Here is a 17561-nt window from a genome sequence, read left to right on the forward strand (position 1 = left end):
CATTTGTATATTACTCACTCTCCCCATGTGACCATCAATATGTAAAGACAACTTTCACATGCCTCCACGGTGAACAACAAATCCAGAAACTGAGAAAATTCTAATAATTCATAATAATAATAATGAGTTTTTGATCATTTAATTTTGCCTGCGTTAAATAATAATAGATTATTATCTTTGAGTTTTAGACTATTGGTCAAAACAATTGTTTAAATAATTAATCAATCAATAAAGAATGATTATTAGATCAGTTGATAATGAAAATAATCATCAGTTGTCACCCTAAGGGTCAAAGGTTGGTGAGGTTTTTTTTTTTCACCTGCGATACATCTGCTCAGCTTGAAGGTGGCGTCCATCTTTGAGCAGCTGAACATCATTGAAGAGGAAGCGGATCATTCCTTCTGCTTTTTCCAGATCTGCCTCCATCTCTGCTGAGTGCTGAGCAGGTTTCCCTGAACTCAGCATCCTCACGTCCTGCAACACACACACAAACACACACACACACACAGGTGTTACAGAATGTGCTTATAGTGATACCTGGTGAAATAGCATCGATTTGGTCTGTTACAAATGTTTGTGTCTCACCGTCTGCAGCAGAGTCTCCACCTGGTTGAGCTGCTCCTCACACACCCCTGACTCCATCTGGACCTTACTGACGATCCTCTGAAGCCGCTCCAGCCTGTAGAGGGAGAGAGTGGAGGTCAAAGGTCAAAATGCACTTGAGACAAGGTAGACTACATGACAGGCAGCTACTTTTTGCTTTGTCTGATGTGATTAACTAAAGTAAAACCTCTTGACAAAGTAAAACTAGTAGACTGATAAGTTAAATGAAAAAAATGAAAGCACTCACTCCGTCTTCTGGCGGAATAAATACTTTAACTCGTATCCCTGATGCATGAAAGCCATGATGAACCTCTATCTGTCCACTGAAGTAGAGAAGATATTTTTTAAAACTCTCCACAACTTTCTAGAGTCGTGGAAGAAACAAAACCAAAAGCTACGCCCTAACAACCCTGTGATTAAATAAACAGTTTATGACTGACTATCAGAAGATCATAGTGTTGTTGCTGTGGCGATGGCACCACTGTCATGTGTTTGCCCTGATACGACTTTTAATTCCCGCTCCACAAAGCCAGCCCAGTTCCATTTTATTGCCAAAGTCGACTTCATCATTAGGAAGTGAGTCATCCTCGTGGTCAAACAGTAACCAGTTGTCTGATGATTCATTCCTGATCTTTATTTCTTAATGTCTTGTGTTAGTTCGCTCTGGCAACAGAGCATGTGACGAGTTTAGATCGTGGCCTACTTACCGCTCGAATTCTGTCCTGAGGAGGCGCTCTCTCTCCAGTATGGCAACGTGCAGACGACCCCATTCTTTCTCAACATCGAAGGGATGATATCCTGGCGGCACTTTGACGTGACCCGCTTGAACTGCACCCTGCAAAATAAGAAGTCGATTAGGGCTGCAGCTAGCAATTATTTTCATTATCATTTAGTCTCCCAAATATATGTTATATTTGTATTGTTTTAATGTGTGTAAATGAATTGTCTATGTGTATTTCAGTTTGCACGCTGGCTTGCAATCATTTTGTCTATAAAATATCAGCACAAAAAAAGTAAAAATAACAATTTCTCAAATGCCAGGTTAACACTTTCAGATGTGTTGTTTTGTCTGACCCTGGGGGGCCAAACTTTTCTTTTTAATCAGGACCATATTAGCTACTTCTCTCATCATATAGCTTGTTTATTGTGGACATGTCTGCTATCTAGCAGGAAATGTTTGCTGCTATGTAACCGTTTGTTCGCTTGTTTACTGTCCTTTTGTGAAAACATATTAGTTCTGCCTGCATAGTTCCTACTTGATGCATGTCTACCAACTGTATGACAGTCCTGCCATCGTGGGGTAAAAGGCAAAAATGCAAAGTGAAGTTGCTTAATTAACCAGTACTGTGTGTTGGGCCACATAGTATATTTTGAAAGACAAACAGCCCGTGGGCCACAATTGGCCTCTGGGCTGGACTAGAAACTGTTACCATGAAATTTTGACTTTTCTTCTTAAAAATGACTTATCAAAATAGATGCAGTATTCAAATGATTGTTTCAGCTCTAAACTGGAGTTTGACATATCTGTTACAACTCTCTCGAATGATACATATCTCTGGTGACACATCACCAGAATCACTTTCACCTTTAAAGAGACGCTTTTGGGGGTTGGCCTCTTAAAATGAAAACAAAAAACAAACTATTTCTGAACCTTTTTAAAAAAGTTGTCAGGTATATTTCACATTATTTAAAAGCCAGAGAGTTCTGAAGGCAAGAAGACATGACATCATTAAGGTTTCAAGATAAAATGACTAGACTTTAATCTGCTGATGAATATTGCATGTTTTTATTTGTATTTTTAGACCAAAAAAATTCTAAATTCTAATTCATGCTGTGTCCATTAAGGTTTCACAAAGGGCTACTGCCCCACAGGCATTAGTAGTTGGTGGTTAAAAGTGAATGCTCAGGTTTAAAACTACAATTTGTCTCTGTTATATTCATACAAAGACATATTGATTACTTTAAGTTTTGCACATGTTACAAACATGGCTGTACAGCACAAAAACACCCCTCAAATCCGTCTCCTGACAGCTGTCTCTAATGACTGACCGTGTGTAGATTTATTGGAGCTGCTCACCTCAAATGATTTAAAGATGTGTTTGGAGCGGTTCTTGTCCGCCTCTTTCGCAGGCAGCTCTGTTTCCTTGAACTTCAGAAACTGGCGCCAAAGAACCTGCAGAACAGTGAAAGGGGTGATTAAATGTATCATCACCTTCGACATCATTGTTATTCAAACCTTTTTATTTCTAAGTTATGGCCCAGAACCACTCACCTCGATCTCCTCATAGCTGGTGGGGAACTTCCTCTCCTCAAAGACCAGGATGTGGTGTCTAATCCACTGCAGCAGCATGGTGACCAGCTCATAATACTCCTGCCAACGCAGCTCCAGCTCCTGAGGCACAGAGACACAGAGGGTCAGGTTTAATTAGTAGAGCAAAAAGTTTTCCTATAAAGTTTTTTTAAATCTCCAAAGCTGCTGATACTTTGACATTAAGTCACGAGACTCTTCCTTTCTACATTTTTTTTATTTTGAAACTGGATTACAAATTGAATTTTATATCCTTTTCAGCTTTGTAAATCTCTTATAGCCTTACTTTTATTTTCGAAGGACTTTAATCATGCTTTATGGTTTCATGGTGATAATCTTAACACTAAATGGGATTTCCATGCTCATTTTCAGGTTCTTTTATGTATTTTGGGTTTCTACTGGAGCATGTTTACAGGCTTTCATTTTCAAAAACACTTCATTGCTCCTTGTACTGTCTGTGTTGGAACACCTGTATTCATTCCCTGTCTGAGACGCTCTGTTTTAGCAGTCTGTCTCTTTAAGCACCCAAAAAAGCCCAGCCTGTCCTCAATGGTCAGTGTTTCCACTTCTGCTGTAGCTCTGTGCACTGTCACTGGAGCTGGGGTATGACTGTATCGGAGAATAACAGCACTTTGTACCATGAAAAATCACCAGTAAAAGCTTCTTAACACAAACGGACATGTTCCAGCAGGAGTATGATCCGAAATCTGGGAGATATCAACAATATGTCAAGAATGACTCCATGTTTCCCTGACGTTAGCAGTAGCTACATGTAGCAGTGTAGGCTAAGTGATGTAAACACTTGCAGTAGTGTGCCTGGAGCAGATGACCTTATCAAGAAATCCATCATACCTCCAGTATTCAGAACAGTCTGCTGCCTGAGGTTTTTGTTCACAGGAATTACTGCGGATATCTTTATAGTGATTTGGAGGAAAGATGAACTGATGATGAGGAAGAGGAGGACTCACATTTGCTTTAACACCATCTTGAACATCTGGTACTCTGGGCATGGCATCATACAGAGAGGAGACATATGTGATGATGGATTTCTCATCTGGGTGGGGCACGTCCACATCTGCAGAGGGAGGAGAAAAAGATTTTTGAGGAAAATGATGTTACTTTACTAACTGTAATGGTGTGAAGATCACGAGAAGAATGCACAAAAGCTCAAATATTCAGAGTAAACTGTTCAGGGTGCTGAATATGTGACGTGTCTCACCCTCGGGGTCCAGAAGTCTAGTGACGCCCAGGTCTCGCTCTGCCACGCTGAAGGCCTGCTCCAGATTCTCCTGGTTGGACTGTCGGTACACCTGATTCATGTCAATCAGAGTGGGCCTGCGGAGAGCAACCAGCCAGAGAGAACATGGAGTGGAACTGGGTCATTGCGTTGTTATTACTGTCAGTCAAGACTTTCCTTAAATCATGTGTGACGGCTGAAAATGTCAGAGAGAAAGATCCTCATTAATTACCTCTCAACATTACCCTTACTTTTATGTTTTTGCAGTTTCTTTCAATTTTTCACCTGATAGCCATAATTCCATAATGACAGCTGCCAGGTAAATTTCATAAATATTTCATATTTTACGTTGCTGGAGGCAGTTTGATCGTGAGTAGTATGTGTCTTTCCTGATACCAGAGAGGGCAAGCAATAACAGGAGTCCTCACTGCCAGAGAGGCTTAAAATTCCTCCATCATTTTATACACAAAGCAGACAGACATATCGCCTAAAGTGCACTTTGCCAAGAAGATAACTGTGGTCTGATAACATGTAGGGACAAGCTCAGAGCATAAAGGATAAAAGTGCATCTCATTTCCACAAATACCAAAAAAAAAAAAAAAAAAGAGATAACATTGAGGAGTAAATTCTGCACGTTCAAGCTTTTCAAAACACCAAAGGTATTCATACACTTGCACAACTTTCTGGATGTAGCACTCTTTGGGTGCATGCGATGGTTCTTCCTCCACAAAGCAGGCCTGTCTGTAGGACAGTCTGTCCCTGCTCAGGTGGATGATGGGAGGATCTGATCCATGCTCCTCGCTCTGGGATCCTCGACTGGAGTGACCCCCAGGGCTGGTGGAGCCTCGGCCCGAGTCGAAAGAGTTCTCCGTGGGGACGTCCTCACACAGCATGACCACCCGGTCATTCTCCGTGGGGACGTCCTCACACAGCATGACCACCCGGTCCTCCAGGTCGCTGACTGAGCCCGCTGTGCTGCTGGAGGCACTACGCAGACGCCTCTTTGAGGAGTGAAACTTCCTCTTTAAGTTTAACATCGTAGCAACTGTCAAGTTCACTGCAATAACGGTTTCCAACTGGGTGAGGTCGAAAATTCAGCTTTTATTTAGAAAAAAGTTTCTTAAAAAATATCACTGATTTCATCCTGGTTGAAGTCCACTAGTAATTCCTGATTATATCCATTTCTCTTCTTATTTTGAGGTCAAACTTCTGTTTTTGCAGCTGTTAAATCTCTGCACATCCTGTTCTTCCTCCGCCGAGAAGGAATCTATGGCAGAGCGGTTCGCGTACCTGTGTTTTGCTACAACCTGCTGCGCCTCCAGTGAGCACACCTCCAGGGCAACCTTTTCTCAAATGAGTATGATACACCCAGACTGTCAAAGATATCGCTCTCTCTTTTCACACCGAATGATGCCAGCTTGGGTTGTACATGTTATTTTTGTGTCTTGTGGTGAGCCATCCTGCAGGGCTTGTTTTCCTTTGCAAGCACACACACTTAAAGTGGTGCTCCACCCAAAATTGATGGTTTGAGAATATAACGGTCGCCTGCTGCAGGCTTGACAGGTGGTTGTTTCAGTTTGTAGTTTTTTTGCTGAAAAGGAGCTGCGGTCAGCTAAAATTCATAAACGCTAGAATGTATCTTTATGATAAATGACACGTTTTTACTGTAGGAAAATGTTTTAAAGAAGCTATACAAACTTTTCAAACTTTAGTTCTTTCGCTGTTGATTTGCACACCTCAGTATTTTCACACAGTCATACATTTTTTTTCGAATATGGCTGAATAAACTGCTTCTGTCAAAACTGCCCATGTTACCTTATCAGGTCAGAAACCATTTGAGTGAAACTTAATTCACATAATGTAATGAATGAAGGAGCTGCAGAGTTAAAGTCTGAGTTAACAATTCATCTTGATGTGTGATTGACAATAACTGATCCACATTTTGTCCTGACAAGTCAGGTGTGCTGCTGTAAAACTCAAATATAAATTTGGCATTCCTGCCTCTGAACCAAATGCCATAAATAATAAAAGACACCGCGACATGAAATATGAAAACGTCACAGAGAAGACCTTTAAACTGTGTGTAAAATTCATGTCCTACGATTCCAAGTCCAGGCAAGCTTTCCCAGCCAGGATTTTTTTGTGCATGGTTTGAAAAAAGCTTCAGTGCAACAAGTCTCCATGACATCTTTAGTACATTATTACTGCTGTTCATTGCATCAGATCTATGTTACATTCTATGACTCGTCTTTCTTGCCCTTTTACTTTTAGCTTACCATTTTTATCCAAGACAGGGTTCCCACGAACCCATAAAAAGTCTTAAAAAGGTACTGAATTCAGTTATCTAAAAAGTAGGCCTTATTTGGTATTAAAATATCTTAAATCAATCTTATAAAGGTCTTTAACGTCATAGCATTGCTGTCACTCAGACAGGACAGTGGAAACATCAAGACTCATATTTTGTTTCTGGCTGGGATGCTCAGAGCAGAGGACCCCCTGCCTGTTAGCTAGCTGCCACTGCACCCTGGACCACGTGGGGGACTACAAAGTCAATAAAAATTGGGTATTTAACCAAGATTTAATTTAAAATTTTAAAAATCAAACTTAAATTCCATTCCAAGAGGCATTACAAAGGTCTTAAATACAACTTAAGCTGTAGGAACCCTACAAGACACCTTAAGGTAAAGTACATATGTTTTAATACTATATGCCTTGACTTGAACCCTTGTAATCTTAGTATTCTAACCTTAATCTACTGAGGATCAGTGTCTCACCTGTGTTTGTGTATGATGGCATTGAAGAGCTTGCCATCCCTCCAGCTGGTGGTGAAGTTGTCGCAGCGCAGGCCCTGGTATCCCTCTACCATCCTCTGAGACCAGAGCAGCAACTTCTCTTTGGCTGTCATGTCGTCCGACTGGCCGTTCACCTGAATGTCGGAGATCTGATGTGGGGAGACGATACAACTGGTTAGTGACAGTAAACTAACTAGCTAAAAAAAGAGCCCTGAGCACTTGCACTGTGGCTTTTATAGTTGCCTTTTGGGCAGGGTTGCAATAACAATGTTTGATGATATCTAGCAAGTCACACGCAAAAATCGATGTGTGATAGCTGAAATTACAGCCATTGATCCTGTGCAATATAGCTCTGCACTGCCTGTGTATGAGACAGTGCCTCTTCCTTATTCGAGGTGACGGTTTGTGCATGTTTGTGTGTGAGGTGAACCGATAGTGTACAAATATTCTCTCATTTCATCTAAACTGTGTTCAGACTCTTGAAAAGCTGTCACACTAAGCGACCCACAATCAAAGCAGCATCTTTCTTAATCATTATATCTACTGCCTCCATAAACAGTGTTATACTTCTTTAAAGGTTCTGATGGTAAAATGACCTTTCTGTTCTGTGATATTCCTGTATTGAATATAATTGAAGTGTTGGTTGAAGGGCAGGAAAACTTTTCCCAGTTTGCCTGCTGATTTCTTCCAGACTTGAAATGAGTCACATTTCAAACATCAAACAACAACCACCAATTTTACTTGGAGGGCAAATCAAACAACTCACTGTTTTGGAGAGAAACACAAAGGCTTTATGATTATATGCCAGCAAAACAGAAATCATAAGAGGGAAAGCATCTATGAGTCACTGATCTTACAAAGTTACACTGTACGTTTCAAACTCAATTTCTCAATAAATACTATGGCAGCTGTAAATGAATGTTGGACTGTGTACCAGAACCTCCACAGGCAAATTCCTCTTTTTTAAGGAGCTGCAAGGCTCAGCTATGAGTCACAGGAACTCACTACTGAAAAACTCCCTCAGTAATAAATCTTTTTTTGCCTTTAAGATGAGAGACTACAAAATAAACCACAGATTTAATCAATCCAGATGTCCTTCAAGGTAACTGTGTTGTCACAGAGGGACTTGACAGGATTTTTACATTTTGATTTGCAGGCAGTTGACTCACTGTGTAAAAAGCTGCAAAAATCACTGGAAACCTTTTGAAAATTAACTGTATGTCTTTTTTTTTACTTGACTTGGGCTCCAATCAGTTTGAAAGAAATGTTTGCAACCTGTATCAAATATATGGTGTCTGTGTATCACTACTTAGTGATTTTTACTAAAAGAAATGAGAAGTAATGTAAATCTGAATCTGAATGAATGAATTGTGCATTAAATCTATAGTTAGTAACTTATTAAAAGTTTTTGTCATATGTAATAAAAATGTCAATACATCCTGACAGCCAAGTTGCCAGAAAAAAATGTTTATATTGCACGTTTCTGCAAGCCATAAATATGTTACACTTACATGTGTCATGCGCATTACATCAACGTTACAAGCTGCAGACTCCCGTTCAAGACCAACAGACAACTAAACCTTTTTTTAAGATAGTCATCGCTGCTTTACAGCAGCACTTTAGCCACCAAACGTGGGTGTTTTGTAGCAACCCATCCTGCTTAGCAGTGGGGATAAAAAGCAGCTGTTTTTTACCAAGACATCTCTGCCTTTCCTGCCAGGATAGTACCCCTAAAATCAGGTAACGCCAAAACATGATCATCTGCTTACCATAACCACGTGTTTTTTTTTCTCCTACACCTAACCACATGTTAGGCACATCCTTGTTGAAATGTAATGCTTTATGATCTGCTATATAATAACGTGCAAATGTAACATACCCGTGGTTTGCAGAAACCTTCAATGCCAACATTTTTTTTCTGGTGATTGGGTTGTTAAAAAATCATGCCCCTCCTCATAGTGCTCCTGATGGCATTTGCAAGAATCCACCATAGCTGAACAGAAACAGCCAATCACAGCCAAGGAGTCTCTAACACAGCTGTCAATAATGTGAACTGCGGTCAAATTGTCAAACTCGGCAGCGCTGATCAAATATGAATCAAGACTCTGTTACTGCATTGCCTATTTCTCACCTCAAATGTTTTCAGAGACATATGTCAGTGTACTGTTTAGCTGTAAAATGAGAAAGTCTGCTCCGGCCGGTTGGCTGTGCTTCGTTTATTGCAAATGCGATTAGAAGCACTAGGAGGAGGCAGAGGAACGTGATTTTTGGACACATTATCTGCCCAATGTTTGACTGTCAGGAAAAAGTGACAGTTTCTGCAAATATGTCAAAAAGATTATTTTTATAAAAGTAACCAACTGTAGCTTTAAGTGAAGGTTGCACTTCCAGTCCTGATAAATGTCACGGTCTCTTACTGGAACAGAGTGGTTTTATTACCACAATATACTATTTTCAGTGTTTTTAGGTATGCTGATGAGTCATAGCAGAACTAACAATTTCACTTACGGGCTTTTTTTCTGTAGGAAAGGGTGGAGGAGGGAAAAAAGAAGGCATCTCTTCCTTCTGCTATTTTCCCTTCAGAAGGGAAACCCCGGTGCTATAGTGTGGACGTGGGCACAACGTGACTCAGAAACAGAATGGAAACTGGACCTCCGCCCCTGCAGCCTCTTTTTTAAAAGTGTTGAGAGAATCCCGACTCCCTCTCTGTCACGAAACAGGCCCGTTATTCATACTGGTCACCTGTGTATTAGTCAACTGTGACCTGCACCTGGGGGGCTCAGAGGAAATTCACCATTGTTTGTGGTGACGAGCATGTGCCCAGACAAAGTGATTATGGGTTTGTTTTGAAGAAAATAAGAGCTTTTGTTTTATGACTTGAGGATGCTTGAGGGAATAGTTAATTTTTATAACATTTACAAATGATTGTTTCTCTTCTTTCCACTGCGGTTTTTCGAGTCTCGAGCTTTCACGCCCACGTCTCCTTCGAGCTTTCTCATGGGAATCACTGAGTCACACAGGATAGGGAAAAGAATCCCACATCCACATCCCGACATAACCATCACACCCATTATAGCATCAAAGAATCTCCATGTATTCCCACTGTTATTTTTCCAAAATCTACCAAACCATCTGCTAAATGAATATCCAAACACGCCTCCTCCTAATCAGGAACACATCTGCCCACTGACGAACACTTTCCTCTAATGTGGTTTTTGCCTCCATAGGTGGTGTAAGCAATCTTATAATGTTTATATTTGTTTGAATAAAACCGATACATTTTGATCTAACGGCACCCAAAAGAGCTGCACAGAACTACAGAAAAGAGTGAAAAAGACTGATAGCTTGACTGATGTGTGAACATCCCTCTTTAAATATGAATGAATAGCTTTTTTCAGTGTTTAGTCTTTGTGCACTCAAGGACAGGACAGGGGATGGTAGTTGTGTATAAGAGCCTAAGCACTGCCAAATGTCCAATAAAGCCCATTTGGAAATGATTGGCTGTTGGACTCCACTGTACTGTAACTGCTGTGTCAACATCAGGATAAACTCAGGCTGATGATTGAGCCCCAAAGAGGGAATGGCACTCTGATTTTCCTTACCGTGCCGCGGAAGCAAACTAATCGCGATGTAATGAAAGTAAGCTGTATAAAATGCATGTTACTCATACAATGGAAGAATTTGATCTTATGCAGTTCAGTGCCAGTGTGCAGTTTAAAAGACAAATACCACATGTAGTTCAGGAAATGTGAGTCAGCTGTTCCAAGCAGGGCTCACTTTAAATACATGCAAAATGCAAGTAAATGCAATTCAAATAATGAACGACTGAGTTTCTGTGTCCACTATTTTTCGTCCCTGCTTAACTTAACTGCTGTAATTATAGCAATTTATAGCAAAGTTAGCCATTAAAAGTGTCTGACCGGACACTTACCTGGAAGTGAAGGATGATGGTCCATATCAGCCCCAGGGTCAGCTTGGGGTTTCCATCTGCAATGTCATCATTCCTGATGTTGACCAGTTTGACCTGAAAGGTGCACAGATACCATTAAAATGTAATGGTTAATTTTAGGGTGTTTTTGCAATGTGAAGAGTTGACACAAAGAAACAAAACTCATATATAAAAGTGCACTCAGTAGAGTGCAGATCTCAGCTAGGCAGTTGCCCGGGCTGATCGCAGCTACTCCAGACAGTTCTTGTAATTTTAGCAGATATGCTGCAGTGTGTCTCACAAGGTTCCAGAAGCTATGAAAAAATACATGCATACATAATACACATACATAATACATGCATGCATACAACTTGTCTATTTCTGACAAAGCTGCGGCGCGTTGCACAGAGCAGATTAAGTTTTCAAGTTACAATAAAAATATGAGGATGAACATATTTTCAATAACTAAAATACGGCCAAATTTTTTTGATCCATGTCATAAAAACAGGACTTTTAACAATATTAACTTTGTAGGCTATTGCACAACAAAGTAGGAAATAGCAACAATTAATACAACTAAAACAGACACAAAGAAATAAAGAAATTTAATTACATAGCCGACTTGCTTACTAATGGTAGACGTACAAATATCAAGAAAAACTCACTAAATCAATTTGCAAGTCTACAAAAACAAGCAGGTAAAATGCCCTGCTTCTGAAAAGCTCCCAGTGTGTATGACGCTATGCGGTGGATGGAACAAAACTGGATCGCATCTGAGCCCTAAGTCATTTTCCCTCTTGGCTCCCTTACAGTCAGATTTCAGAGAAGCTAACAAACACGTAGCTTAATTCCTCTTGTAACATGCTTAACTTTGGTGAATTGTAACATATCAGGTATGGCATTAATCTGCAGAGACTCAAACTTTTCTATCAATGTCCATTCCATGATGAAGGCCATAACTTGGCCTGTAACAGACGGCAAGGCTTGTTGTTTTTTGCAAATACAATTTACGGAAAAATTGCAGCCGCTATCGCACACGTAAGTAGAAGTGAGGAGTGAGCAGTCACTGACGGGATAAAACAGTTAATTTAACAGGTTTTTCAACAATTGTGAGTCACTGCAACCACAATAGATCCTTGAGCATACAGTCATACATGTGCACACAAAATATTAGGCTGAAAGGTCCAGTAGTTTGTGAGATGAGCAGCAGACAGATACACACATGCACACACACTCTGAAACACAACCAGAAGCGTGATCCCCTCCAGGCTTATGTCTGGCAGAAATAACACAAAGGAAGACAGAATAATCTCAATGCTCCTTTGTTGTAAATGTGCATTAAAATATCTTACCTGTCTGTGTTTGAGAAAGTCCAGGGCAATCTGTACATTCTGCAGCTTGTGGAAGCGCATTCGGCCTTTCTCCCGTGGCTGCAAGAGACGAGAGGACACCAGACATCAGTAGGAGGGAACACATTAAGGTTTGAATGATCAACAAACAGCAAGGCCCCATGACTGAGGGACGGGTGTTTTCATTGTCCAGCAACACCCTTTGTGCTTAAAACGAAGATCTATTCTACTTTACAAAAATCATTACAGTCATGGTCTTAACTTAAAATCAAAATGCAGCAGATTTGAAGTGTGACTCAAATTCTGCGTGATTGTGATCAAAGCGTTTGGCCAGACCTTTGACCAGATCTGACCCTACATGACCCTGAAATGCATTAACAAACCAGCCAGGATGTCTGCAGGTGAGAGCATGATAATGGATGACACATGATCTCAGTGATTCCCACAATCATCAGTAACAATCCTCATTTTCTCTGAGACCTACAATCAACTTCTCTTCTTCTGAAACACCTTTTACATCTTATGCTGTCTAAGATTTTAACTGTAATGCAGTCCAATCAAGCAGAAACCATAAACATATGACTTGTAAAACTGCACAGTGCAGAGTAACTCCAGGTGTGATGGCCATGACATGCATCAGTGCTTTCACATTTTAAGCTTGAAGCTGGTAAGAAGCTTTGTTGCAGAATTAGTCAGCACATCAGCTTGCAGTGATGAAACTTTGGCCTTTGCTTTGAACACAGTGAGGGAACCCAATATTTTAACTCTGACAACTCAATTCAACAATTTTAAAGGACCATGCTGGTCGTTTGTATGTGTAACTACAACTTATGTAGACTATCAGAGCATAAAATACCTTAAGATGATTTTATACTTTCTATGACTCCATCTGTGTCTATTCATTAAATTTCAGTTTGGTATTGAACTAGCACAGACAAGAAAATGATAAATATTATCATTAAATAATTATTTTTGACCATTGTTTTTGGTTAAGCACTTAGTGACCTTGCTCTGTGAAAGGTGTGATTCAGATACATGTTACTTACTTACAACAAAATGTACAGGTACAATATATACTTTTTAAGGTAAATTTAAACTGCTACATTTAGCTGCCCCTGTAGTGTTTCCCATACATTTATTTAAATGAGACAAGATAGCTAGCTCATGCACCTCTAAACCCCCATCTCACTCTGCGCTGCTAGGAGACAATTCGCCGGTAGGAGAGCGGGCAGAAACTCCAGAGACAGACCTTTAGAAGTGGCTGTAGCAACTCGAATTCGGCCAGTGCAAACCCCAGTGCCAGGGTTCACTGTGGGCTGAGCCTAATCTGTGTAATGGCAGCAACAGAAAGTTTGCTGAGCTGGCGGGGAGTTCACGCTGGGCTGGCTGAATTAAAGTTGTTATTCGAGCAGTAGAAAGTCCATCCTCGGACTGTCTGCCATTTTCTGCTTTGTTTTTCTTTAAACTGATATGACATCATGGTTACTCATAGATTATCACAATAAAACGACAACTTTATTTCTGCATTTAAATTACACTAATTCAGGCATTAAAAAATCTTTGAAAAAAAAAATCGCAATACTAAAGTGAATGGATTTTTTCCCACCCCTACTAGCTCACTGATACAATGGAAGAGGACGATGTTGACACAGAGAGGGGACAATACAGGGAGTGTGACTGTCATCATGCACAACCCAGCAGCCACCTGGGGTGTTGACACATGCCACGCCCGACGCCCACAGTCCAGGCGCCACTCACCAACCGCACGTTCCTCACAACGTCACGTTCCCTCGGCTACCACAGCAAGAGCATCGCAAGAGAGGAAGGCAGAGGCACAGGGGCAGAGGTCAGGGCAAAGGTCAGCAGGAATTAGATAAAGGAAAAACCAGGGGTCAAACAAGTCAGTGCAGAAAGGTTACGAGATGGAAGCAAAGAATGAAAATTAGTGTTTTAAGGCTACATCACCAGAAGGTGTGTTCCCAATAAAACAAGTAGTGCGCATAACCTCAGCATGTTCTGAAATGTCCAAAAAACCTCCAAAGAATCAAAGTCAACACATGCAGGAGTGGAGACAAGAGACCCAGCAGAATAACAGTTGACTCAGATAAACATGTAGAGCAGTTCATGTTACAACAAGTGGACTGGACAGTAGAACAAATATGATGGCAAATTAAGTCAGTAGGACAGGGGAGCAGGGACAATAAGACAGGTTTGGACAGGACAGGGGGCTACAGCAGAAGCAGATGTCCTAATATCTGAAGGTCAAAGGTTGCCAAAGCTCACCAGTGTCTCTCCAGAGAGCACCTCCAGCAGGGAGATAAGGTTGTGTCCATCTCTGAGGTCCTCGTACAGGTCTGTGATGTGTCTCTGGGCCTGCGGACAAAAGAGAAGAGACAAATATTTAAGTTTTTCAGTGATATAATATTGATTGATACGTTTAGTCTTCCATCACGTCAGCAGCAGTGGTGAACCACTGCTTTTGCTTTAACACATAATAATACAAAGAGTGGTGGAACTGCAGACCACCTCAACACTCGGCACAGACACATCTGACTGAATCCCATAATGGCACCTACAAATAAACAAAGCAACTTAAAGGGAAGGACCTACACACAGCAACAACAACAACTGTCCACATTCTGCAGTGGCAACTAGGTCCACATTTGGGGCTCTTTTAAAATAGTTGTCGATTTTTATTTTCATAGTTTTGGCAATCATTCGTATTGGGTAAAGCATCGATTGACACACGAGGTTAAGAATGGCAGTAACATGAGTGGTTAGATGATCAGTTTTAAACCCAGTTTAACCAGATGTTTTTAAGACACTTACCTATAGTAGGGCTGCTAAATGTATCGATGTTATATCAATATTGTGATATTAGACTAGACATTGATAGACATTAGATTGACTAGATTCTGGATATTGTAGATTTTGGATATTATATATTATTGGATATCTTAAGTGTTGTCTTTTCCTGGTTTTAAATGCTGCATTACAGTAAAGTGATGTAATTTTCTGCACTTACCAAAATGTTCTAGTCATTGGGCGTTGTCAGGCAAAACATTTCTGGGGACTCCCTGAAAGGAACGGCCCACTGTGGAGCTCCCCGAAGAACTACATACCTTGAAGGGCTATTTTTCTGTTTGCATTCACACTGCAAATAGAAACGCTGAAGTGACATAAGCCGAATGTGGTTTATCAACCACGCAACTTTAATTTGACGAGTCATAATCATGTGAGAGTTCACCCTTTCACACAGGAATATGCTCAGTTAAGCCTAGGCTTCTGTCAGTCTATTTGTGTGTCCTCCCATTCATTTCGTTTTAAGCTTTTGTTTGTGCTTTATGTAGGCTGTCATTTACACAGCTAACAGGTTTTTAAAAATGAGTGTTGCCAGTGCTGCATTGGCTCATGTTCGACCAATCCCTGCTCACGTCACTCAAAATTCCTCTTGTGCTGGGAGAGTACCTACTCTGAAGTAGGAGCTAAAAAAAGTCCCTCAAAACAGCCTTCTAAGAACTGTGACCATCCCAAGTTTTTGCGGTGATAATACAATAAAACTATGTTTGTTAAAAGTTCAAGAACACCTATTATACCCCCATTACTGAGGATTATCAAAAATCTGATTGTGTAAATATTTAATAGTCAACCCTACAATATTGTCACAATTTTGATATCGAGTTATTTTGTCAAAAATGTTGCAATATTCTATTTTCCCCATATCACCAAGCACCCAGTTTAGAGGTGAAAACTAAAGTGAATGCATTAAATTAATTATTGCATTATAGAATTGTATTCTGTAGAGATAAGTGTTGTAAGTATGACAGGTCAAATCAGGTCAAAGTCAAAGCTGAACAATGACATTGGATGTAACCAATGTTTTCAGTACATTTTTGGGTTATCATTTCAATATTTGCCTTCATTTTCTCTTCCTGCGGTTTGTTTGGTGCGTCTGATTATTTGACTGTTTATTTCCTATCATGCTCTAGGACACAGTGATGTTGCCGTGTCTGTGTTGATAAGTAAAATGTTATGTCATAAGCAGAAGAAATGATATGATAACTATGAAAATGAGCCCAAGGTTGCAAATAAAACTTATAAACTTGACAAATACTGATCACACTCCTGAAACTACCTACTACTACATAAACTTTATTCTGTTTCTAATTTGATGGGTTTTTTAGCTGTTGTAAACAGTTACAGAACATGTAAAGACACACTGCACTGCAAAAAAAAGTCTCTTGCAGCAGTTAGAAAAGAGTCCAAGTGTTAAAAAGAAGTGAAAAAATGTCTAGGGTTAGCAGCTAAGGAGCCCAGGTAACAGATGGGAGTGAGAGAGGACATAAATGTTAACACAGACATGCAGGCTGAAATTAATGTATGTCCACTCAGCACTCTGCTCACTGGCACCTACCTCTGCCTTCCAGTGCTGATGGGAAAGGATGGGAGGACAGGATGAAAGATGGAAAGAAGAAAGAGTTTGATGAGAGGAGATATAAACTGCAGGGACTCATGAGGGAAAAGAAGAACAAAAGACAAACACGCAGACGCTGGTTTGATTTGACAGACAAAATGTTCTTTATATTTTCAGGGTTTTTTTATTATTTGATGTGAGTGATTCAATCCAAAACTATTTACAACTGTTTTTCAGAATTGTTTTTATGAATGTAAGTCTGTTTCTGGTCTGATCTGGATTGCAATGGGATTTATAAAACTTGAAACACAGAGTAACGTCTGGTTTTCATTCTCTGTAATCTGAGGAGATGTAAGACAGTAGATGGCACTTCTGAGATGGCTGACTACTAAAACGGAACGCTCCTGGCCTCACAGTCTAATCCCATGACTCTGTTGTGACCACGAGTCCAATAGCCTCGAGGGCAGCCAGATTGTCGAAGTTCTTTTGGACCCATATCTGAGGGATTTCCAGACAAAGAAACAGCGACTGACGACAAAAGCCTGTGAGCCGTCTCGGACGGGACAGGACGCGCATGGAGGACAGCAGACATTCCTCTCAGTTTAACACACTTCAGTTCCTGTGTGAAAACAAGGATTTGTCAACCTGAACATGTTGGTGGAGCAAAAGTAAGACAAGTGGAACCCTTCAGGTAGAGCCACGCTGTGCTTTGGTTTAACAGATGCTAAAAACATTCCCTAAAAATATGATCGACAGTTTATAAATGCAATTCAGTAAACAAACTACTGTAATTTTGGTGTTTGAACTATGTAATTTAACTAGTCTGTTATTACTTGAGACCAAAGAGATCCCTATTATACACAAAAATACATGTTGGTTGCAAAATGAGCATTATTTTCTTGTTGTCTTGTCATAACATAACACTACATT

General features: G+C 40.3%; 1 protein-coding gene across 19 annotated transcripts in view; it reads right to left on the reverse strand.

Annotated features, from left to right (window-relative positions):
* Nucleotides 1-17561, reverse strand: part of pleca (plectin a) — a 140259-nt gene that overhangs the window by 26328 nt on the left and 96370 nt on the right. For 10 of the 19 annotated variants that reach the window (XM_078175815.1, XM_078175813.1, XM_078175824.1 and 7 more), the window contains 11 exons: nucleotides 14501-14590; nucleotides 12221-12298; nucleotides 10872-10964; nucleotides 6923-7089; nucleotides 4131-4246; nucleotides 3880-3986; nucleotides 2876-2995; nucleotides 2681-2776; nucleotides 1311-1438; nucleotides 586-679; nucleotides 320-474 (listed from right to left, as the gene is read on the reverse strand). In XM_078175815.1, coding sequence (XP_078031941.1) covers nucleotides 320-474; nucleotides 586-679; nucleotides 1311-1438; nucleotides 2681-2776; nucleotides 2876-2995; nucleotides 3880-3986; nucleotides 4131-4246; nucleotides 6923-7089; nucleotides 10872-10964; nucleotides 12221-12298; nucleotides 14501-14590 — 1244 coding nt within the window. Of the gene's footprint in view, nucleotides 1-319; nucleotides 475-585; nucleotides 680-1310; nucleotides 1439-2680; nucleotides 2777-2875; nucleotides 2996-3879; nucleotides 3987-4130; nucleotides 4247-6922; nucleotides 7090-10871; nucleotides 10965-12220; nucleotides 12299-14500; nucleotides 14591-16631; nucleotides 16647-17561 lie in introns of all 19 variants that reach the window. The other 9 variants (XM_078175814.1, XM_033636137.2, XM_078175816.1 and 6 more) reach the window with 1 other exon arrangement.

Source organism: Epinephelus lanceolatus, chromosome 16 (genome assembly GCF_041903045.1).
Source record: "Epinephelus lanceolatus isolate andai-2023 chromosome 16, ASM4190304v1, whole genome shotgun sequence".
Classification (NCBI taxonomy): domain Eukaryota; kingdom Metazoa; phylum Chordata; class Actinopteri; order Perciformes; family Serranidae; genus Epinephelus; species Epinephelus lanceolatus.